The sequence below is a fragment of the Carassius gibelio genome, chromosome B8 (genome assembly GCF_023724105.1).
Source record: "Carassius gibelio isolate Cgi1373 ecotype wild population from Czech Republic chromosome B8, carGib1.2-hapl.c, whole genome shotgun sequence".
In the NCBI taxonomy this organism is placed as follows: domain Eukaryota; kingdom Metazoa; phylum Chordata; class Actinopteri; order Cypriniformes; family Cyprinidae; genus Carassius; species Carassius gibelio.
This window is the reverse complement of record NC_068403.1, coordinates 28,743,129-28,768,626: the sequence shown is the minus strand read 5'-3', so window position 1 is coordinate 28,768,626 and position 25,498 is coordinate 28,743,129. Positions and strand designations below refer to the sequence as shown.

Below are 25,498 nucleotides of genomic sequence, written 5' to 3'. Positions count from 1 at the left end.
CTTGAGTAGGACATTTTAAAATAGACTACTTGCAATACTTAAGTACAAAAAATGTTGAATACTTTAGTACTTCTACTTAAGTGTGGTGCTTAAAGAGCACTTCAACTTCTACTCAAGTCACTTTTTTGATAGAGCACTTGTACTTTTACTCAAGTATGGGTCTCTAGTACTTTATACATCTCTGCTCATAAGAAAAGGATCCTCCTCCACCAACTGCTGCAGACTCTGCTGCTGAGTCTGAAGCGCCACATTCTCTTGAATGTCATTGCAGTTACTAGAATAATAATCACAATACTATGTGTAATTTGTTCTCTTATGTTTCCATATGCAGGTGTAAATTCAGTTTCTCAATATGGAGGAGAGAGAGAGCAGTGAGAGATCTTCATCTCCTGATTGCAGCTGTGTGTCTCTGAAGAGTGACAGATCCATGAATAAGCCTCCTTTACTTAGTAATGATCCAATGACCTCTGACCCCAGGTGAGATATAATCCAGTAAAGTGAAAAAATTAGTGACATGTGGCCAAGTATGGTAAGCCATACTCAAAATTTGTGTTCAGCATTTCACCCATTAAAGTACACACACACACACACTTTGAATATGGGATAAGATCTCAGCCATAATTCTGCGAAAGATCATTTTAAATGTGTAAACTGAATTTTCTGGAGAATGTTCGTATCGCAAAGAAGGTATTTCAGGGCACAACAATCAATTTTGCATTTAAAATAAGTCGTGTTCAGACCTTCTTTTGCGCATGTAATGCTGATCGCTCATTTGCTCAACACAACCCTGCTTTACAATATGACATAATTCCAGCCAATCAGAGACGACACGAGACGAGGCTGCTAAAATCTGATTGGCTGTCTTGACAACCAATCACTACATTCCCTGCATTACTGACGACAGTGGATGAGGAAAAATACAGTGCTTGCATAATTATGCAAGTTGAAATTTTATCTATTCCAAACAACATCAATCTTAATAACTACTATTAACTTTGTATCTAATCATTTATAACTAGAGGTCGACCGGTTTCTCTCTGGCCGATGCCGATTTAAAAAAAAATTTGGGGCAGCAGATGAGCGATACGATGCCACATAAAATCATTAGAACTTTATTGTCAGTACATCATAAATAAAACAAAGCATCAGTTTACTGTCGGGATTTGTCGTGTTGTGCCGAGATGCATCCAGTGATGATGCAACAATTCTTTTGGCTGATATGTTTGGCTGATTTTCTTTTCTTAATTTTCCTCAATCTCATAAGAAAGTTTGAGTAAATGTTTATTGCAGGGTATAAGATACACAGCCTGATGCTCATAACTGCTTAAAGGGCTCATATGATGCGATTTAAAATTTTTCCTTTCTCTTTGGAGTGTTACAAGCTCTTGGTGCATAAATGAGATCTATAAAGTTGCAAAGGCTAAAGTCTCAAATCCAAATAGATATTCTTTATAAAAGTTAAGAGTCAACCACACCCCCTAAAACATCTCGTTCTAACACGCCCCACACGTCTACGTCAATATGTGGCAAGATTTGCAGAATGCTGCCCAGATGTTCACACAAAGAAAGGCAGCATACCTTTTATTTCTCATTGTAGTATTGTTGCTGTCGCCACCGGCAAGTCGTATAGAAGCTGTTTTTCATTGTAAAAGTGAAAATACATTGTTTGGCCGAGGATGATATCCGCTTTGTCATTCCTGGAGCTCATCCGTGCTTGTCGCTGAGGAAACACATCAGCTTTGCACTGTGGATCGGAAGTTGGCTTTCACAGTGGACGAAGTGGAGTCCTGCTCTTTGTAGAATCTGCCGGCCGCGCTGTTCTCAAGCCTGCCTTCCTCTGCTCACTCAAGACTGTGGTGTGTGACACTGTTTCATTGAGAAAGCGAAACTACTGTGTTTGGCCCTCCAAAAGAGGACACGACTTGAAATCATGTTTATATCATGTTTATAGTGGGTTTTAATGTTTATGTCTCATCGCTCTGGCCAGATAAGGGCATCACAATATGTTTAGGGCCATAACACTTCCGTCAAACATTTGGGACATTCGGCCAATCACAATTTACTGGATAGGTGGCCTATCAGCATCAGTACACCTCGCTTTTCAGAATGATGAGCTTTGTGAAAAAACGGTGTGATTCAGAAAGCCAGGGCATAAAGGAGAAACAATAATAATAATATATATATATATATATATATATATATATATATATATATATATATATATATATATATATATATATATATATATATAGATATAGATTTTTTTTTTTTTTTTTTTTTTACCTTAAAGAGCCAGTAAGATGAAAATTGTAAGCTTCCTATCACTGTTTATAAGTCCTGTACATTAGGTTTAAATCCATCCAAGGTTAAAAAACATTGTCATTTTGTCATAATATCATTTTAAAATTACCTCAATTCTCAGAGATCCCCAAGCGGTTCACGCGAAGCTGTTCAAAAGATTCAGTTTCCTTAAACCCCACCTTTCAGTAGCATACTGTGTTCTGATTGGTCAACTAACATAGTTTTGATTGGTTGTTCCGCACGCACCTCCACAGTAAACAATGCGTTAGCATCTGTTTGGGGTGAATTATGTCTTATTCCTCTTACCGTGAAGCAAACAGTAAAATAAAAAACTTGAACAGTCTCGCTGCTTTTTCTTCTGTGTGGGTGTATTCAAGCCGCGCTTCAGTTTGAATCTGAATAGCGCGTTCAGCGCAGGGGCGTGGTCACATTAGATATAACGAAGGGAGACATGAAAAACAGACATTGCGTTGTTTTCATATGGATTACTTTATCTCAGAATATCTGTTTTCGCCAGCACTTGTTTAGATTTAAAGTAGACATTTCTTGCTTGTGGCAAACTTTAAACGCCACTTTTTATGGATATCTTTAAGAAATGGCTTTCTTCTTGCCACGCTTCCATAAAGGCCAGATTTGTGCAGTATACGACTGATTGTTGTCCTATGGACAGAGTCTCCCACCTCAGCTGTAGATCTCTGCAGTTCATCCAGAGTGATCATGGGCCTCTTGGCTGCATCTCTGATCAGTCTTCTCCTTGTATGAGCTGAAAGTTTAGAGGGACGGCCAGGTCTTGGTAGATTTGCAGTGGTCTGATACTCCTTCCATTTCAATATTATCGCTTGCACAGTGCTCCTTGGGATGTTTAAAGCTTGGGAAATCTTTTTGTATCCAAATACGGCTTTAAACTTCTCCACAACAGAATCTCGGTCCTGCCTGGTGTGTTCCTTGTTCTTCATGATGCTCTCTGCGTTTTAGACGGACCTCTGAGACTATCACAGTGCGGCTGCATTTATACGGAGACTTGATTACACACAGGTGGATTCTATTTTATATCATTAGTCATTTAGGTCAACATTGGATCATTCAGAGATCCTCACTGAACTTCTGGAGAGAGTTTGCTGCACTGAAAGTAAAGGGGATAAATAATTTTGCACGCCCAATTTTTCTGTTTTTTATTTGTTAAAAAAGTTTGAAATATCGAGTAAATTTCGTTCCACTTCATGATTGTGTCCCACTTGTTGTTGATTCTTCACAAAAAATTACAGTTTCATATCTTTATGTTTGAAGCCTGAAATGTGGCAAAAGGTCGCAAAGTTCAAGGGGGCCGAATACTTTCGCAAGGCACTGTATCTGTCTGTAAATTAAAGCCTATAAAAATCAGTCTTCAGTTAGAGTCATTTAATAGCATTATTTACCTAATCGAAGTCCTTGAGAACCTGATATCTTTCACTTCTGGAGACTACAGGTAGGTTGCAGTTCTGGAAGATGGTGGCGCTGGATATTTGGGGTTTTGTCAGAATATAGACGGTTTCAACGGCATCAACATAAACAAACGTTAATGCGCGTGAGCGCTTTTGTGGACCTAACTTAACTTCCGGTAGACTCCAAATAGAATCAATAACAACAGCCAAGTCCCTCTAGAGTAGATATTTTTTGATAACAAACAAAATTGTGTTTTCTGTGTGGATCAGGCGGACTTAATGAAAATGCTCATTCATTATTTGCCAGCAGGAGATGTTTTAAAGCATAGACATAAAGCGCGAGAAATAGAGGTTTCCCCAGTAACAGCTGTAAACGAAGCAGAGCTGGTACGCTCACACGCTGCTTTATCAGGCATATAACATGCAAGTCTTCTTTCAGAAACACAGCGATATAAAAACACCCGTGCCTCGTTTTGATATTCAAACATAAATGTAAGGAATTATTATTATTAAACGTGCAGTACGTTACGTAACGTTACTCATGTTTATTTAAAACAGACACTATTTCAATAGTTACACACTGGCAAGTAAAATCTAAGACTTGGCTGATGTTAGATATTATTTGGTCTCCCAGAGTGAAGATTTACTCACATTGTAGATTGTAGATGATTTTTGTAATAAATGAAACCGCAGACAGAACTAAAGGAAGAATTATTTCTGTTTTCTCAGGATCTCATGGAGAGTTTCATCTACTGATCTCAGCTGTGTTTCTCTGAAGAGTGACAGATCCATGAATAAGCCTCCTTTACTTAGTAATGATCCAATGACCTCTGACCCCAGGTGAGATATAATCCAGTGTGAATGTCAATTCATACTGCACCAATAAACACTGACCAGCGTGAACAATCACCGGATTGCACTGCATTATATCTCAGATGTTCCACAACTTGACAAATGCAGATTCATCATGTTCAAACAGAAAACACACACTCAGCAACATCAGCAGACAGGAGTAATACACTGATCCCACAAACCACACAAAGAGTCTGTTTCCACTGTTATTGAACCAACAGACTGTCTTGCAATTAGAGCTGCAGCTAACCAATATTTTCAGAATTGATTCATATGCTGATTATCTGTTGATTATTTAAAAAAAAAAAAAAATCAACCTCATCCTGCCCAATGTTTTCCTTAAAACAAGGTGCAATATAAAGACTAGAACCCGACCGATATATTGTTTTGCCGATATTATCGGCAGATAGGAGTTGTCGCAGATATATCGCATCGGCGAATATGCCGTTGAGATAAAAATTTTTTTTACAGAATATATAACGCAGATTAAATGCTTCAAAATGCTGTAATTACTTGGTTTGTCCAGCAGAATGTGCTCCATTGTTTGCTACTTGTGACTCAGGTCAGTGTAGAGATGCACGGATGAGCTCAAACTTTACCACAGTCCGATACTTCAAATAAATTATCCACCGCCAACCACCTGCACCTTTATTTGATCATCACATTACAGTGATTCTAATTCTTAGTTATGCATGATGATATGATGAATGGATGGTTTATTTTAAAAACAGATTCAGTGATGTTAAAGCTGTTAGCAGCCATATCACCCTGTAGCCCAGGACTGGTTTCTCTCTGAAGCTAAACAGGGCTGAGGACGGTCAGTACCTGGATGGGAGACCTTCTGAGAAAACTATGTTGCTGCTGGAAGAGGTGTAAGTGAGGCCAGCCAGGGGTGCTAGGTTAGGTTAGGTTACTTTTATTGTACCCGTAGGTTAATTTGTTTTACAGTGCAATGACTATGGAATCCAATAAAAAAAAAAAAAACACACAAAACACTCCACAACACATAGGGACAAATAAGTAAATACTCATACTGAGTAAAGTGCTCTCAAGAAAGAAAGTGCTCTCAAACATTACATGTGGTCTTTGTAAAAGAACCTGAAGAAGAACCCAAAAAAACAAAAATCATAAAACCCTAGTACAACATTTCTAAAAACCCCTCTACACTTTGTTAATCATATTAATCTAATTTATTATGCTCTTATATCGAAGCTGCTCTCATATCTTTTTGTTCTACACCTTGGGTTTATACCTCCTCGCAGACAGCAATAACTGAAACTCACTATGCAGGGGGGTGAGAGTCATCATCCAAGATTGAGAAAGCCATCCTTTGTAACTGTTTGGTATACAGGGATGCCACTCCTGGTTTAGACTCACCTATCAAATGGCTAGACCATTTTACTATCTGGTCTAACTGATTTTTTTGCCTTTAAAGATATATGACCATACCATACTACAGTGGAGAAGGACAACACAGACTCAATGAAAGCATGATAAAACATTTTCATTATTGTTCGGTCAAGATTAAACACAGATAATTTCCTTAGGCAATACAAACGCTGGAGCCCCTTTTTGCAAAGAGCCTCACAATTCTTTTCAAAGTTCAGTTTCTCATCAATAATAGTCCCAAGGTATTTTTCTGATTGTACATACTCTGTTGTTTGGCCTTTAATTAAGGTAGGTTCACTTGGATGAGTATTTTTCCTAAAATCAATGATCATATCCTTGGTCTTTGATATATTAAGCTGTAAGATTCCTCACACCAATTGACAAAGTCCTCAATGATTGGGCCATGTGAGGTCTCATTCTCCTTAAGTAAACTTTAAATAACTGAGTCATCCACATACTTTATGATAATTCTGTTATCATACATGCTTTGACACATATTTGTATATAAGATAAATAAAAGTGGAGACAGCACACATCCTTGAGGAGACCCTGTAGAGGAACTCCTCTGTTCAGATAAGACACCATTTACTCTGACTCTCTGTGTTCTGTTAGTTAAGAAATCCAAAATCCAACCCATTTAATAATTGCTTAACGCAATCTGATCTAAGAGCCTCTTGATTAAAATGTGTGGTTGAACTGTATTAAAAGCTGAAGAAAAATCAACAAATAAAGGTCTAGCATGTGTCCTCTGGCCATCCAAATGTCTTAATAGCAAATTTAGCATTGTGACTGTAGCGTCATGTACTCCTCTGTGAGGTAGATTCACACTGAAGGCATCAAAACTATGAATAAACACATGTGGAATTATATATGGAATTATACATGTAACAAAAAAAGTGTGAAACAACTGAAAATATGTCATATTTTAGGTTCTTCAAAGTAGCCACCTTTTGCTCTGATTACTGCTTTGCACAGTCTTGGCTTTCTCTTGATGAGATTCAAGAGGTAGTCACCTGAAATGGTCTTCCAACAGTCTTGAAGGAGTTCCCCGAGAGATGCTTAGCACTTGTTGGCCCTTTTGCCTTCTGTCTGTGGTCCAGCTCACCCCTAAACCATCTGGATTGGGTTCAGGTCCGGTGACTGTGGAGGCCAGGTCATCTGGCGCAGCACCCCAACAAATCCAGAGAGTAAACTGATGCTTCGTTCTATAATGATTTTATGCGCATAGTTTGTCAGTACAGTCAGTAACATCGCAGATTGAATAGCTGTCCAATAGACAGCAGTGTGGTGGTGGTTTGAGCAAGTTGAATGGTGATTTAATGTGATTGAGTTGGTGAGACTCCGTGCTATACAGTGAATAATGTCCCCATCTTTTACTTTCATAATGAGCTTATCATACTCGTTTGCTACATTTAGTAGGGCCCTATGATATCCACGATGCAGAAACCCTGGACAGAATTGCGGATACATTGGAATTTCATGGAATTTGTCTTATTTTTGATGAATAAATCAAAACTTAAATCAAAAAGTACATTTAAATCAAAACGCATTATATCTTGGTGTCTGTGAATATTAAACTGCAAAAACACTATTTAAATACAAATCTTCATGTTCTGCATGAAATGAAAACACACACACATATCGAATGCTTGTCAAACGCGATAATGAACGCAATATTGCATAGCTTGTCAGTGATCTATGACTCTGTCTATTAAATGCCGCTCCATTTGAAAGCAGGTGATGGTGATTTAGCAGTAATCATGGAACCAGATTTACTGACTAGATGCGCATGATCATATCTTTTAATATATCGCGCAGCCCTACTACACATAAAGAATATCGGCCGATATATATTAGGGCTGTAGCTATCGAATAATTTACGAGTATTCTACCAAAAATTCCATCGATTAATCGAGTTATCGGATAAAATGTGTTTTTGCTTAATTAATTAAAGTGCAATATTAATTATGCAAGAGAAAATAAGACTCCTGGGTCTTGTGACGGTCACGAAGGGGCCGCATGTTCAACATGGACGTTAATACACGCACATACTCACAAACACACACCGAGACTGTTTGGTGATACAAGAGTTTATACAATGGACACATGCCACGACGTTCTCTTTACTTTTGCACGCTCCCTCTAAATCAAAACACTGCTGATTCCTTGCAGTATGAGATTTCTGATGCAGCGCTTGTGTCTCCTCCTGCTTTGTGGGTGACATAAAAGCGTTGCACATAAAAAAAAAAAATTGCAAAAGAACCTGACGTGAGATTTAAAATAAGAGGCTTCAAGGCAGAGGAATTTGCCTCGATCATTTTATGTAATCGAGTTACTCGAGAAATGGTTTCAGCCCTAAAATATATACATATTTGTCTTTAACTCCCTAATATCGGTATTGGCATCTGCCACCCAAAAATCCCATATCAGTCGTGCTCTAATAAAGGCTATAAAAACAAATATAGTGAATTAATCTTGTGTAGGATTCATTATGTGAAAAAAGGTAAAAATATAAGCATTGCATTCTAAACAAAAAATTACTGATTGCTGACCATTATATTATATGGTATCATATGATGTTTTTTTCTCTGGTCGATGCCGATATTTAAAAATCATGGCAGCCGATGACCTATATGATTTAGATTTTTTTATTTTATTATTATTATTTGGGCTGATATGTTTGGCTGATTTTCTTTTCTTTATTTTCCCCCTTCATCTCACAAGAAAGTTTAGTCGATGCTTATTGCAGGGTACAAGATACACAGCCTGATCCTCATAACTGCTCAAAGGGCTATGATGCAATTTAAATGATTCCTTTCCCTTTGGAGTGTTACATGCATTTGGTGCAAAAAGAATATCTGTAAAGTTGCGAAGACTAAAGTCTCAAATCCAAAGAGATATTCTTTACCCGGACTCTGTTTTAATCATTCTCGGGGACTTTAATAAAGCAAATCTCTCCCGTGAACTGCAAAAATACAGACAGCACATCACATGCCCTACCAGAGACTGATCACTGTTTGGTTCATCTACAGACAGAAACTAAAATCAGCTAAACCTGTATTAAGGACTGTAAAAAGATGGACTAATGAAGCAGAGCAGGACTTAGGATCTTGTTTTTACCTCACTGATTGGAGTGTTTTTGTAATAAATGAAACCGCAGACAGAACTAAAGGAAGAATTTTTTCTGTTTTCTCAGGATCTCATGGAGATCGAGAGTTTCATCTCCTGATTGCAGCTGTCTGTCTCTGAAGAGTGACAGATCCATGAATAAGCCTCCTTTACTTAGTAATGTTCCAATGACCTCTGACCCCAGGTGAGATATAATCCAGTGTGAATGTCAATTCATACTGCACCAATAAACACTGACCAGCGTGAACAATCACCGGATTGCACTGCATTATATCTCAGATGTTCCACAACTTGACAAATGCAGATTCATCATGTTCAAACAGAAAACACACACTCAGCAACATCAGCAGACAGGAGTAATACACTGATCCCACAAACCACACAAAGAGTCTGTTTCCACTGTTATTGAACCAACAGACTGTCTTGCAATTAGAGCTACAGCTAACCAATATTTTCAGAATTGATTCATATGCTGATTATCTGTGATTATAAAAAAAAAAAAAAAATGTTCATCCTCATCCTGACCAATGTTTTCCTCAAAACAAGGTGCAATATAAAGACTAGAACCCGACAGATATATTGTTTTGTCGATATTATCGGCAGATAGGAGCTGTCACAGATATATTGTATTGGCGAATATGCCGTCGATATAAACATTTTTTTACAGAATTTATAAAGCAGATTAAATCCTTCTAAATGGTGTAACTTACTTGTCCAGCAGAATGAACTTCCTTGTTTGCTACTTGGGACACAGGTCAGTGTAGAGATGCACGGATGAGCTCAAACTTTACCAGTGTCCGATACTTCAAATAAATTATCCACCGCCAACAACCTGCACCTTTATTTGATCATCAGATTACAATGATTCTAATTCTTAGTTATGCATGATGATATGATGAATGGATGGTTTATTTTAAAAACAGATTCAGTGATGTTAAAGCTGTTAGCAGCCATATCACCCTGTAGCCCAGGACTGGTTTCTCTCTGAAGCTAAACAGGGCTGAGGACGGTCAGTACCTGGATAGAAGACCTTCTGAGAAAACTATGTTGCTGCTGGAAGAGGTGTAAGTGAGGCCAGCCAGGGGTGCTAGGTTAGGTTAGGTTACTTTTATTGTACCCGTAGGTTAATTTGTTTTACAGTGCAATGAATATGGAATCCAATAAAAAAAAAAAACACACAAAACACTCCACAAAACATAGGGACAAATAAGTAAATACTCATACTGAGTAAAGTGCTCTCAAGAAAGAAAGTGCTCTCAAACATTACATGTGGTCTTTGTAAAAGAACCTGAAGAAGAACCCAAAAAAACTAAAATCATAAAACCCTAGTACAACATTTCTAAAAACCCCTCTACACTTTGTTAATCATATTAATCTAATTTATTATGCTCTTATATCGAAGCTGCTCTTATATCTTTTCGTTCTACACCTTGGGTTTATACCTCCTCGCAGACAGCAATAACTGAAACTCACTATGCAGGGGGGTGAGAGTCATCATCCAAGATTGAGAAAGCCATCCTTTGTAACTGTTTGGTATACAGGATGCCACTCCTGGTTTAGACTCACCTATCAAATGGCTAGACCATTTTACTATCTGGTCTAACTGATTTTTTGCCTTTAAAGATATATAACCATACCATACTACAGTGGAGAAGGACAACACAGACTCAATGAAAGCATGATAAAACATTTTCATTATTGTTCGGTCAAGATTAAACACAGATAATTTCCTTAGGCAATACAAACGCTGGAGCCCCTTTTTGCAAAGAGCCTCACAATTCTTTTCAAAGTTCAGTTTCTCATCAATAATAGTCCCAAGGTATTTTTATGATTGTACATACTCTATTGTTTGGCCTTTAATTAAGGTAGGTTCACTTGGATGAGTATTTTTCCTAAAATCAATGATCATATCCTTGGTCTTTGATATATTAAGCTGTAAGATTCCTCACACCAATTGACAAAGTCCTCAATGATTGGGCCATGTGAGGTCTCATTCTCCTTAAGTAAACTTTAAATAACTGAGTCATCCACATACTTTATGATAATTCTGTTATCATACATGCTTTGACACATATTTGTATATAAGATAAATAAAAGTGGAGACAGCACACATCCTTGAGGAGACCCTGTAGAGGAACTCCTCTGTTCAGATAAGACACCATTTACTCTGATTCTCTGTGTTCTGTTAGTTAAGAAATCCAAAATCCAACCCATTTAATAATTGCTTAACGCAATCTGATCTAAGAGCCTCTTGATTAAAATGTGTGGTTGAACTGTATTAAAAGCTGAAGAAAAATCAACAAATAAAGGTCTAGCATGTGTCCTCTAGCCATCCAAATGTCTTAATAGCAAATTTAGCATTGTGACTGTAGCGTCATGTACTCCTCTGTGAGGTAGATTCACACTGAAGGCATCAAAACTATGAATAAACACATGTGGAATTATATATGGAATTATACATGTAACAAAAAAAGTGTGAAACAACTGAAAATGTCATATTTTAGGTTCTTCAAAGTAGCCACTTTTTGCTTTGATTACTGCTTTGCACACTCTTGGCATTCTCTTGATGAGCTTCAAGAGGTAGTCACCTGAAATGGTCTTCCAACAGTCTTGAAGGAGTTCCCCGAGAGATGCTTAGCACTTGTTGGCGCTTTTGCCTTCTGTCTGTGGTCCAGCTCACCCCTAAACCATCTCGATTGGGTTCAGGTCCGGTGACCGTGGAGGCCAGGTCATCTGGCGCAGCACCCCAACAAATCCAGAGAGTAAACTGATGCTTCGTTCTATAATGATTTTATGCGCATAGTTTGTCAGTACAGTCAGTAACATCGCAGATTGAATAGCTGTCCAATAGACAGCAGTGTGGTGGTGGTTTGAGCAAGTTGAATGGTGATTTAATGTGATTGAGTTGGTGAGACTCCGTGCTATACAGTGAATAATGTCCCCATCTTTTACTTTCATAATGAGCTTATCATACTCGTTTGCTACATTTAGTAGGGCCCTATGATATCCACGATGCAGAAACCATGGACAGAATTGCGGATACATTGGAATTTCATGGAATTTGTCTTATTTTTGATGAATAAATCAAAACTTAAATCAAAAAGTACACTTAAATCAAAACGCATTATATCTTGGTGTCTGTGAATATTAAACTGCAAAAACACTATTTAAATACAAATCTTCATGTTCTGCATGAAATGAAAACACACACACATATCGAATGCTTGTCAAACGCGATAATGAACGCAATATTGCATAGCTTGTCAGTGATCTATGACTCTGTCTATTAAATGCCGCTCCATTTGAAAGCAGGTGATGGTGATTTAGCAGTAATCATGGAACCAGATTTACTGACTAGATGCGCATGATCATATCTTTTAATATATCGCGCAGCCCTACTACACATAAAGAATATCGGCCGATATATATTAGGGCTGTAGCTATCGAATAATTTACGAGTATTCTACCAAAAATTCCATCGATTAATCGAGTTATCGGATAAAATGTGTTTTTGCTTAATTAATTAAAGTGCAATATTAATTATGCAAGAGAAAATAAGACTCCTGGGTCTTGTTACGGTCACGAAGGGGCCGCATGTTCAACATGGACGTTAATACACACACATACTCACAAACACACACAGAGACTGTTTGGTGATACAAGAGTTTATACAATGGACACATGCCACGACGTTCTCTTTACTTTTGCACGCTCCCTCAAATCAAAACACTGCTGATTCCTTGCAGTATGAGATTTCTGATGCAGCGCTTGTGTCTCCTCCTGCTTTGTGGGTGACGTAAACGCGTTACACATAAAAAAAAAAAAAATTGCAAAAGAACCTGACGTGAGATTTAAAATAAGAGGCTTCAAGGCAGAGGAATTTGCCTCGATCATTTTATGTAATCGAGTTACTCGAGAAATGGTTTCAGCCCTAAAATATATACATATTTGTCTTTAACTCCCTAATATCAGTATTGGCATCTGCCACCCAAAAATCCCATATCAGTCGTGCTCTAATAAAGGCTATAAAAACAAATATAGTGAATTAATCTTGTGTAGGATTCATTATGTGAAAAAAGGTAAAAATATAAGCATTGCATTCTAAACAAAAAATTACTGATTGCTGACCATTATATTATATGGTATCATATGATGTTTTTTTTCTCTGGTCGATGCCGATATTTAAAAATCATGGCAGCCGATGACCTATATGATTTAGATTTTTTTTTATTTTATTATTATTATTTGGGCTGATATGTTTGGCTGATTTTCTTTTCTTTATTTTCCCCCTTCATCTCACAAGAAAGTTTAGTCGATGCTTATTGCAGGGTACAAGATACACAGCCTGATCCTCATAACTGCTCAAAGGGCTATGATGCGATTTAATTGATTTCTTTCTCTTTGGAGTGTTACAAGCATTTGGTGCAAAAAGAAGATCTGTAAAGTTGTGAAGACTAAAGTCTCAAATCCAAAGAGATATTCTTTACCCAGACTCTGTTTTAATCATTCTCGGGGACTTTAATAAAGCAAATCTCTCCCGTGAACTGCAAAAATACAGACAGCACATCACATGTCCCACAAGAGACAGTAATATATTGGATCACTGTTACACCACAATAAAGGATGCATATCACTCTGTTCCACGGCAGCTTTGAGGTGCTCTGATCACTGTTTGGTTCATTTACAGACAGAAACTAAAATCAGCTAAACCTGTATTAACGACTGTAAAAAGATGGACTAATGAAGCAGAGCAGGACTTAGGATCTTGTTTTTACCTCACTGATTGGAGTGTTTTTGTAATAAATGAAACCGCAGACAGAACTAAAGGAAGAATTTCTTTCTGTTTTCTCAGGATCTCATGGAGATTGAGAGTTTCATCTCCTGATTGCAGCTGTGTGTCTCTGAAGAGTGACAGATCCATGAATAAGCCTCCTTTACTTAGTAATGTTCCAATGACCTCTGACCCCAGGTGAGATATAATCCAGTGTGAATGTCAATTCATACTGCACCAATAAACACTGACCAGCGTGAACAATCACCGGATTGCACTGCATTATATCTCAGATGTTCCACAACTTGACAAATGCAGATTCATGTTCAATCAGAGAAAACACACACTCAGCAACATCAGGAGACAGGAGTAATACACTGATCCCACAAACCACACAAAGAGTCTGTTTCCACTGTTAGGCCGGGTTCACACCGCAAGCTGTAGCAGAGCGAAAGCAGTGCGTTAGCAGCAGGTAGGCAGAGCGGGAGCAGCGCACGGCAGTTTTGCTTTCACACCGGCAGTGTGCAACTGAACAGAGGATTTTGGACAGAGTACTCTATAATGGGAGTACTCTATAAAGTTCACTTTGCTTTATTTCCATTTAAAATAATTTTAAATAAAAAGACTTGGCATGAAGCTTTTTTAATTAATAATTTCATTGTAACTTTTGTTGCATCTTTGTTTTGCTGTCTTTGTTTTCCGTGCAGTACGTGTTGTTGATAGAAGAAAGGCCATCGCGCTGTATTGGTTATTAAGGAGACTATGAAAAAGACGCAGACTTTGGGTTCATCCCATTAACCGACGTAGGAGAGAACATGGTGCATATTACCATCTTTTCACTGATTCTCTGGGTTTCAATTTTGAATCAAATATTGAGTTGTTTGCTCGTGTGCCAGCGAAAGCGTCAAAAACACTATAAAATTTCTTACCATCTGCAATAATAGCTGCTGCAACTTCATCCAATGCTTTTTCCTTCTCCTGCAAGTCTTTGTAAAGTACATTGTGTGGATCATAAAGAACTTGATATTTCTCAACTTCCACGATGAGACGAGTGTAGTCCATTATTGTCTTTCCAGGGGCACTCTGAAGACCACCGCCTGTGACACCACATGCCGTTGTTTATGATTGTCAGCATGATGTCAGCACGACATCCGGTGTTCTGCCAATATTTAGGCCTGTTTATAAGAATACGACTACTACTATTAATATTTAAATCTCTAAGGCTAAACTAGCAGTATAAATTATTTAAAGTTGTTTTTGTATTTTGGCAAAAAAGTTTATTTTTGGATAGAAATGTAGGACATTTTTTGTAAAAAAAAAAAAAAATATATATATATATATATATTATGTTATATATATAATAACAAAAATAGAAAAATATGTGAATTTCAATGTGGGCAAAATTACTTTTTCGTTTCAGTACACGTGTATTTTGATCAAGATCATTGTCACTTTATCTTCCATACATATTTTTTAGTTTAATTTTCTTTCTTAACATACTCCAGTTCTTGTTAAAACACCCTAGTGTTTATATAATGTGCTTATTTTGTGCATTTAGAGCACTTTGTGTGAAATAATATTTATTTTGTCCATCAAAGGTGTACTTTCACTTTAACTGAGCGTCAGCAGTGCAGCAAAAATACACCCAGCGCCGAAACGACCGCGGCACTGCTGCTTCTGCTGTGCTCCTGCTACTCTCTGCCGCGCAGCCTCTGCGTGTGTCGTGAACGCTCTCATCTGTTAACATAGGAACTGAAAACAATACGCGCTGATTCTGCTCTGCTGCAGCTTGCGGTGTGAACCCGGCCTTAGTGAACCAACAGACTGTCTTGCAATTAGAGCTGCAGCTAACCAATATTTTCAGAATTGATTCATCTGCTGATTATCTGTTGATTATTAAAAAAATAATAATAATTCAACCTCATCCTGCCCAAAGTTTTCCTCAAAACAAGGTGCAATATAAAGACAACCCGACCAATATATTGTAAGTGTATTGTCACACCCCTAGTGTTGATAATCGGTGATATAGCTAATAATTTTCCAAGTGTATGATACAGCTTTCATTCTTCACGTTAATCATATATTCATGAAAAAGAAAATCAGTTTGAATAAAAGCTATAACTTTGCCATAGTATCCTTTCAAATGTTAAAGTTGTCACAGTCATTGCATGCTTGGCATGTGCTGCCCCGCTCTGCCCCCGGGCAAAAAGTTCAGGCTCAGGATTTTTTTTTTGCTTTAACCCCTGCAAACTCCTGAAGTCTGCAGATGACACCACAGTCATCAGCCTCATCCATGACGGAGATGAGTCTACTTACAGTCAAGAGGTGGATCAGCTGGTTGTCTGGTGCAGTCACAACAACCTGGAGCTCAACATGCTCAAAACAGTGGAGATGATAGTAGACTTCAGGAGAACCCCCCACCCCCTACCCCCACACTCACCAACAGCACTGTGACACTAGTGGAGACATTCAGGTTCCTGGGCACCACTATCTCTCAGGACCTGATGTGAAACATTCACATTGATTCCGTTGTGAAAAAGGCCCAGCAGAGGTTGTGTACTTCCTTCATCAGCTGAAAAAGTTTAACCTGCCAACAGCACAGATGACACAAGTTTTACTCAGCCTGCAAATCATATTTAAGAAGACTGCAATGGTCTGTTAGGACAGCAGAAAGATCATTTGTGTGCACTTGCCCGGTCTTCAGGACTTGTGAAGAAATGGGCAAGAAGTATCCTCAAAGACCTCTCTTACTCCGGACACAACCTGTTTGCACTTCTCCCTTCAGGCAGACGCTACAGATCTCTCTGCACTAGAACGTCTGAGCATACAAAAAGTTTTTCTCCCCATACCTTAAACAGCTTACACAAGAACACCTGTGTTCTGTAAATAATTTCTGTAATTTATCCTCCATCTCTAATTATTGCCTCTTTCTCAAGTATTATGTAAATACATGTGCATATCTCTTTATTTATACAGCTGTATATAGAGTAAATAATGTAAAAATCTGTGCAGAAATCTTGTGTCCCATATTCTGAGACATTATTAAGTCTTACTATTAAAATGTTTTCTGTTCTCATGTCAGGTATGTATTAATGTAATATGTATTACTGCGTCATAAAGGCGAATTAAGCTAATTCGGATTTCTAAATCGTACACAGAATTTTCCCCCCTTATATTAGCGCTTTTATGGAATTGCGCTCTGTTAATTTGCCCTGTTTAGTAAATCTGGCCCCCTAATTTCTAATTGAATATTCTCATGAAATTATTATTATATATTTTAACACATTTTTTATTTCAGTCAGAGTTATTGCACTCGTGTTCTGCTGCACGTCACATATTTGACACGCATGTGTGCACCGCCGCTCCTTCACTGACGTCTGTGGAGTATAATGGAGATTTATTCTCAGGTTATGCAGTATGGAAATACTTTCTAATATTTACAGAGAAGAATTTAACCATATGCAAGTTGTTCGTCTAGGAGAAGACGTTTCAAAAGGATTAAACCTCAGACACATCTGTCAAAGCACTACAGGACAAACCACAGGAAATATTGTTAATTCATCTGAATAGCTGAATATAAAGCACTCTGATGTTTCAGACGACTTGCTTCTGCATTTTTACCATAGCACCTGTTTTCCATATGCATTTGTCCATAGAAATGTGTTATTCACTGCTATAAAGTGATGTGACTGATGAATGTTTCTGTGCACAGCATTCAGACACCACTAATCCACAAACATACATTATTTTAAGTATTATTCTTATCAGTTATTGTTACAGGTTTGCTTAGAATAAATTTCAGGATCCTCAGGAGGATGAAGAGGAAGAGATCTTTATTCCCTGATCACAGCTGTGTGTCTCTGAAGAGTTACAGATTCATGCTTGATCCTCGTAATTTCAGTAAAGATCTGGTGACCTCTGACCCCAGGTGAGAATACATGTGTAGTGATGATTGAACTGCTTTATGGGAGTCTAAACACACTCAGTGCGCTAGGGGTGAGCCCGAATAGTCGACGAATCGATGCTCTGATTCGAGGAGCCTGATTCGACTACCAATCTAACAGTCGAATATTCGTGGGGTGAACAATTTGACTACCGTATTTTCCAGATTATAAGTCACACTTTTTTTCATAGTTTGGCTGGTCCTGCGACTTATAGTCAGGTGCGACTTCAGGTGCGAAAATTAATTTGACATGAACCAAGAGAAAACATTACCGTTTACATCCGCGAGAGGGCACTCTATGCTGCTTATTGCTCTTTTAGCCTATCCCTAATAAACATAGAGCGCCCTCTTGTGGTTGTAGATGGTAATGGTTTCTCATGGTTCTTGTTTCTAAATAAATGCGACTTATAGTCCGAAAAATACGGTATATGAGGGAGCTCAAATGTCTGATTTCACATAGAACTGCCGGGTTTCTCCCAATAAGTTAATATACAGTTTATTATGATAAAGCTGTAAGAATCTAAAAAGAAGCTTCAAATTAATATTTTAAAGTGTGTGAATAAATCCAACCACCCCTATAGATTTATAATTCACTTTCCAAACATTTCAGTACTACAGTGATATCTCTTCAGCGCACAGTGCAAGTAGGTCAGACTACAATGCAGAATATTAATAACTAAGACTGGGACTGTTATATAGATACTATTATAATAATTTATTGAAATGCTTAGTCGGGGACACCCCTACAATGCACACAGACAGGACTTGATACAGTAAACACACATGCACTTACATTAAAAAAAACTTTAGGAGTGCAATGAAAATGTAAGACATATATATGTAATATTATGACAGTATCTAATAATGTGTTTTTTTAATAAGCAGATAAAACAAGACATTTACAAGCAAAATAATTTAATTAGAATACAATGGTCCTATATTAAACTGTATTTAAATATGTAATTATCTATAGGCCTACTTTAAAGGGACACTAAGTAGGAATTACTCCCATCTAGTGGTATAATTGTATTTTGCATTCAAACTAATTTTGCTCTCCAGCGCCTCGCTTTTTCAAATGCGCGTTGCATCTACGGTAGGCGATATGTACCAAAAAGCTTTGACAGGATGTCTTCTAATAGCACTTCGTCGAGTTTTCCTTCAGGTGAACAGATGTGTTATTTCAAACAAACTGCAACATGACAACTAACAAACGAATGTTACAGTATGAATTACTGACTGTGGAAAACATGAAATATTGTAATTAGTAGTTATGTCTAATTTATTCGTTATATTTTCTGAATTATATGCATTGTTAGATATAAAAAAAATATTATAATATAGACTGTAACACTGACTTACCTGTCGAGAAGAAAACTGGCCACTAAAGCGTCTCTTTTGAAATCTTTATCCAGCATTAGCTCTTTCCACCTAGAAAAAGCTTCCCCGACATTAACTCTTGTTTTCTGTAATCTACGGTCACGTTTCCTTTTACGTTCTATTTTTGACTGTTTTGGCGACTATGTTTTCTTCTCCTGTGGCGCGGCATATGTATGGTCCATAATAAGAATGCAATCCAGACTTTTAAACTTGCCGGTGCAGTTTCAAGCGCTTCTCACTGCTCTGCACCTGCGTTTCTGGCAAGTTGTGGTTTGTGCAAGATCCGATGGAATCCACATAGAAGAGTAAATAAAAAATAATTCAAAATATTGTACTGTACACTGATAAAACAAATGACATTGACAAGTGCTTGGCACAACACTGGCATTCAGCATATAGACGTTGTTCAAAATCATATAGATTTTGCTGTATTTGACTGAGCAGTAGTTTGGGTGGCTCGCCAATGTAGTAGATTTCTCTAATACATAAAATACGTACGCTTGACCAAAGTTCTTGTGGGGAGAAGAATTTATTAAAGGTAGCAGTGTAGCAGTTCTTCAGCAGTGATGTTAGCATGTCATCCTTCAAACAGTCTTAACCCAAAGTACTGTCTGTGAGAACAGACCTTAATACCTGTTAACAAATGTGCTACAAACAATACAATAACACCCCATGGAGAGACAATGATAATGTAACCTTTTGATGACTTGAAAGGATCTCTCCCATGGAGAGCCCATTCATTGACCTGATGTTGACCTAAGAGGCTGATTGTATGGGCCAGTTGTTTTACACTATTGTGAACAGAGTACAGTTGCCTACAGTTGATTCCAAATAAATTCATTCAAAGTTAATTAAAAACAAATAATCTTTCAATCCCCCCTTTGATCATTTTTGATCACACACAATAGAAAGAACATACAAAACAGTTATAATTTTAGTAGTCATGTACACATGCTGTATACAGAATCAGAATCAGAAAGAGCTTTATTGCCAAGTATGCTTACGCATACAAGGAATTTGTTTTAGTGACATAAGCTTCCAGTACACAGAGACAACAACACACAGAAAAAAAAAGAAAAAAAAAAGAGATTTAAAAATTGGCAAATAAATAAGTGTATAAACAATTGTGCTATAAATGATAATGGAATAGGATTGAGTGAGATGCAGGAATGTTTTCTAGGATGGAGGGTTAACAAATAAATATAAGGATATTGCACGTTTATAAGCATAAGTAGGGAACATTTAACTGTTCATGAGGTAGATTGCCTGGGGGAAGAAATTGTTCATGTGCCTTGCTGTTCTGGTGTTTGCGGCTCTGAGGCGCTGGCCAGATGGCAAAAGTTCAAAGATGGGGTGACTTGGATGTGAGGGATCCAAAGTGATTTTCTGAGCCCTTTTCCTCACTCTGGATGTATACAGTTCTTGAAGGGTGGGCAGGGGAGCACCAATAATCCTTTCTGCAGTCGGAACAGTTCTCTGTAGTCTTCTGATGTCTGATTTTGTTGCTGAACCAAACCAGACAGTTATTGAAGTACAGAGGACAGACTCAATGACGGCCAAGTAGAACTGTTCCAGCAGCTCCTGTGGCAAGTTAAACTTCTTCAGCTGGCGAAGGAAATACAACCTTTGCTGGGCCTTTTTAACAATGGAGTCAATGTGATTGTCCCACTTCAGGTCCTGAGAGATGGTGGTTCCCAGGAATCTGAATGACTCCACTGCAGTCACAGTGCTGTTCATGATGCTGAGTGGGGAAAGTGCAGGTGGGTTTCTCCTAAAGTCCACGATCATCTCCACTGTTTTGAGCGTGTTCAGCTCCAGGTTGTTAAGACTGCACCAGACAGCCAGCTGCTCAACCTCTTGTCTGTAAGCAGAGTCATCACCGTCCTGGATGAGGCCGATGACTGTAGTGTCGTCTGCAAACTTTAGGAGCTTGACAGAGGGGTCTTTAGAGGTGCAGTCGTTGGTGTACAGGGAGAAAAGCAGAGGGGAGAGAACACATCCCTGAGGGGCACCAGTGTTGGTGGAGCAGCTGCTTGATGTGAATTTCCCCAGTCTCACTAACTGTTGCCTATCTGTCAGAAAGCTGGTGATCCACTGACAGATAGAGCTAGGAACAGAGAGCTGGGTCAGTTTCGTCTGAAGGGCTGTTGGGATGATGGTGTTGAATGCCGAACTAAAGTCCACAAATAGGATCCTCACATAAGTCCCTGTTTTGTCCAGATGTTGCAGGATGAAGTGCAATCCCATGTTGATTGCATCATCCACGGACCTGTTTGCTTGGTAAGCAAACTGGAGGGGGTCCAGTAAGGACCTGTAGTCGTTAAGTTCTGCTATCTTGGGTTTCTTTGGGATGGGGATGATGGTGGAGCGTTTGAAGCAGGAAGGCACTTCACACAACTCCAGGGATCTGTTGAAGATCTGTGAAAAGATGGGGGCCAGCTGGTCAGCACAGATTTTCAGACAGGCTGGTGTAACACCATCTGGGCCTGGTGCTTTTCTTCTTTTGTTCTTCTTGAAGACCTGGCGCACATCATCTTCACAGATTTGAAGAGCAGGAGGTGTGGAGGGTGGGATTGCAGGATGTGTTAATGGTTGTGTAGGGAGATGGTCAGAATGGGTGTTGGGGGTTTCAAATCTGCAATAAAACTCATTCAGGTCGTTAGCAAGTCGTTGATTAGCCTCAGTGCAAGGGGATGGTGTCTTGTAGTTCGTGATGGCTCTTAGACCTCTCCACACTGAAGTTGAGTCGTTGGAAGTAAACTGGTCTTCCAACTTTTTAGCGTAGGTCTTTTTAGCCGCTCTGATCTCTTTGTTCAGTGTGTTCCTGGCCTGATTGTACAAGACCCTGTCCCCATTTCTGTAGGCATCCTCTTTGGCCTGACGAAGATGTCTGAGTTTTACTGTAAACCATGGCTTATCATTGTTGAATGTTAAATAAGTCCTGGTAGGAATGCATATATCCTCACAGAAACTAATATAGGATGTTACGGTCTCTATGAGTTCATCCAGATCGGTGGTAGCAGCTGCAAAACACTCCAATCAGTGAGGTCAAAACAAGATTGTAAATCCTGCTCTGTTTCACTGGTCCATCTCTTCACAGTCATTACTACAGGTTTAGCAGATTATAGTTTTTGCTTGTAGGACGGTATAAGATGAACCAGACAGTGATCAGAACGTCCCAAAGCTGCTCGTGGAACAGAGTGATATGCATCCTTTATTGTGGTGTAACAGTGATCCAATATATTACTGTCTCTGGTGAGACATGTAACATGCTGTCTGTATTTTGGCAGTTCACGGGAGAGATTGGCTTTGTTAAAGTCCCCAAGAATGATTAAAACAGAGTCCGGGTGTTGTTGTTCTGTGTCTGTGATCTGATCAGCAAGTTTCTGTAAAGCTGAGCTCACATGCGCTTGCGGAGGGATGTAAACACTGAACAGAATGAACGAAGGAAACTCCCGCGGCGAATAGAACGGCTTGCAGTTGACAAACTGCATTTCTAGATCAGGACAGCACATCTTCTTTAACACGGTTACATCTGTACACCACCGTTCATTGATGTAAAAGCATGTCCCGCCGCCGCGCGATTTCCCAGTTGATTCTGATTTGCGATCCACTCTGAACAGCTGAAAGCCCGGCAGATGGAGCGCGCTGTCCGGTATGGTGTCATTCAGCCAGGTTTCCCTGAAACACAGAGCAGCAGAGGGAGAGAAATCCTTATTTGTCCGAGAGAGCAGAAGGAGTTTGTCTGTTTTGTTGGGTAGAGAGCGGAGATTTGCGAGATGGATGCTAGGCAACGCCGTTCGAAATCCACGCTTCTTGAGTCTGACGAGCGCTCCCACTCGCTTCCCCCGTCTGCGCTTCCTGAAGCGCTTGATCAGCGCCGCCGCTCCTCCGATAACAGCGTTCAGTAAAACGTCTGAATAATTTAAATCCGGTAAAAGATCTTGTGGTATGCTCTGCCGAATGTTCAGCAGTTAATCCCTGGTGAAACTGATTGTGTTTGTTAAACAAAAAACAGGAAAAACTAACAAAAACAGCACAAACACTGGAGAGCCAAGCACTGAAGCAGCCATGTGCGGCGCCATCGAGTACTAACACAGGTTCCTCCTTGCAATACTTTTCAATAATCATGAATACGGAATGCTGCATACAGGCTCCCTTACTTAAGATGACAGAATTAGAGTTCATGGTGAGGTTTGCATTATCTTTAATGCCTAAGTTTTTTTTATTTTAATGTTGCGATCTTGTTGAAGTGACGGATGTTGTAGTGTTCTGTGGATGTTACGGCATGTTTATCTAGGTGGCCAGTGCAGTTTGGTCCAAGCGTTGGATGTCTTTGCTCATCCTCTGAAATGCTGGGACACCTACAATAACACCAGAGAAAAGGGAAACAAATATTTCCAAAGAAAAGTTTAAACAAAATATGCCTAATTACCAATAAAACTCTCCCTATTTAATGTTGGCAGGACACTACAGTGTTTATCAGTGGTGAAGTGTTGAGACTTGCTGCGTTTGGTCTCGTACTCTATCGCATACGTTGTCAGTGTTGTGCGCTTGCTTAGACCTTTGTTGTGATTAAACCGTAAAGTGTGTTCAAGCACCAGCCAAGAGAGTGTAAAGAAATACCCTTTGTGAGAATCAGTTAAATCAGCGGGAGTTAAAAGCAAATAATTAGTATACCACGGCAGCGGTCGCGGCAGCCCTCCAGTTAAGCCCTCCTCGTGTGAAGACCGAAGAGTGTAAAGACCATCGACTCTACAGTGTGACTCCACCGGGCAGGAACACCTGCAGGGGATATAAGTATTTTTTTTTTATTAATCCATTTCCTTTTCCTTGTTCCCTACTATCATTACCACTCGTAAACCATGCAACACACAATGTAGACAGCGCAATCTTAACAACCTGCATACTTTGCCTATGTCTGCTAATACACTACTTTCTTTTCCTATCGGTCTCTGGAATTGGCAGTCTGCTTTAAACAAAAATGATTTCATTACTTCTATTATTAGTCATTCAAAGCTTAATCTCATGGCCCTAACAGAGACCTGCATCAAACCAGAGGACACTGCTACACCTGCAGCACTCTCCAATAATTTCTCATTTTCCCACTCTCCCCGTTTGACTGGAAGAGGTGGAGGTACTGGTCTGCTTATCTCTAATAATTGGAAATTTAATCCTTTACCATCTTTGAATCTCATTCAGTTACTGTTACCTACCCTTTTAAAATATTTTTTTTTAGTTGTCTATCGACCCCCAGGACCACTGGGTAACTTTTTGGATGAATTAGATGTGTTGCTCTCAACCTTTTCCGAGGATGGTTCTCCCCTAGTTATGCTTGGAGATTTCAACATTCATCTAGATAAACCTCTGTTTGCCGATTTCCACACTCTGCTTGCCTCTTTTGATCTCAACCGAGTGTCAACTACTGCTACTCACAGATCAGGCAACCAACTGGACCTTATTTATACACGAAATTGCTCTACTGATCATGTTCTGGTTACTCCGCTGCACACTTCGGATCACTTCCTCCTAACTCTTAACCTCAACATGATCCCTGACACATCACTTACCCCTCCACATGTCATCTTTCTTCGTAACCTACGCACACTTTCACCCTCCCGGCTATCTGCAATGGTTTCATCTTCAGTTCCTTCCCCTAAACTGTTTGCATCTTTGGATGCTAACAGTGCTACTGATACTTTCTGCTCCACTCTTACATCTTGTTTAGACACTGCTTGCCCTTTATCTTCCATTTATCTCCTGCTTCATCTCTAATAGCTGAGGACTTTGCAACGTTTTTCATTAATAAAATTAAAAACACATTAGTGCACAATTTTCCACACCACAATCGGTCAAGCTCATATCACCAGCAAACTTACACTCATTTACATCCTTCTCTTCACTCTCTGAGGCAGAAGTGTCAAAACTCATCCTTTCTAATCACCCTACAACTTGCCCACTTGATCCAATTCCATCACATCTCTTTCAAGCCATTTCTCCTGAAGTTTTACCTGCACTCATTCACATCATCACTTCCCTCCACACTGGTGTTTTTCCCACATCATTTAGACAGGCATGTATAACTCGTGGACATTCAACTGAAACGGCCTTGCTCTCAGTTGTTGAAGCTCTAAGACTGGCAAGAGCAGAATCCAAATCTTCAGTACTTATCCTGCTTGATCTGTCCGCTGCTTTTGACTTGGTAAACCACCAGATCCTCCTATCAATGCTACCGGCGAAAGGCATCTCAGGAACAACACTTCAATGGTTTGAATCTTACCTATCAGATAGGTCCTTCAAAGTATCTTGGAGAGG

General features: G+C 39.0%; 2 protein-coding genes across 12 annotated transcripts in view; one reads left to right on the top strand and one right to left on the bottom strand.

Moving 5' to 3' along the window:
* Positions 1-25,498, bottom strand: part of LOC127963129 (voltage-dependent L-type calcium channel subunit alpha-1D-like) — a 276,125-nt gene that overhangs the window by 78,609 nt on the left and 172,018 nt on the right. The gene's annotated exons all lie outside the window — the stretch shown is intronic.
* LOC127963140 (NACHT, LRR and PYD domains-containing protein 3) overlaps positions 1-25,498 on the top strand; it is a 210,736-nt gene that overhangs the window by 153,257 nt on the left and 31,981 nt on the right. For 2 of the 5 annotated variants that reach the window (XM_052562885.1, XM_052562886.1), the window contains 4 exons: positions 332-477; positions 9,160-9,276; positions 13,945-14,061; positions 17,666-17,791. The exons of the other annotated variants lie outside the window; for them this stretch is intronic. In XM_052562885.1, the coding sequence (XP_052418845.1) occupies positions 353-477; positions 9,160-9,276; positions 13,945-14,061; positions 17,666-17,791 (485 nt within the window). In that variant the 5' untranslated portion in view covers positions 332-352. The remainder of the gene's footprint in view (positions 1-331; positions 478-9,159; positions 9,277-13,944; positions 14,062-17,665; positions 17,792-25,498) is intronic. 5 annotated transcript variants of the gene reach the window in all.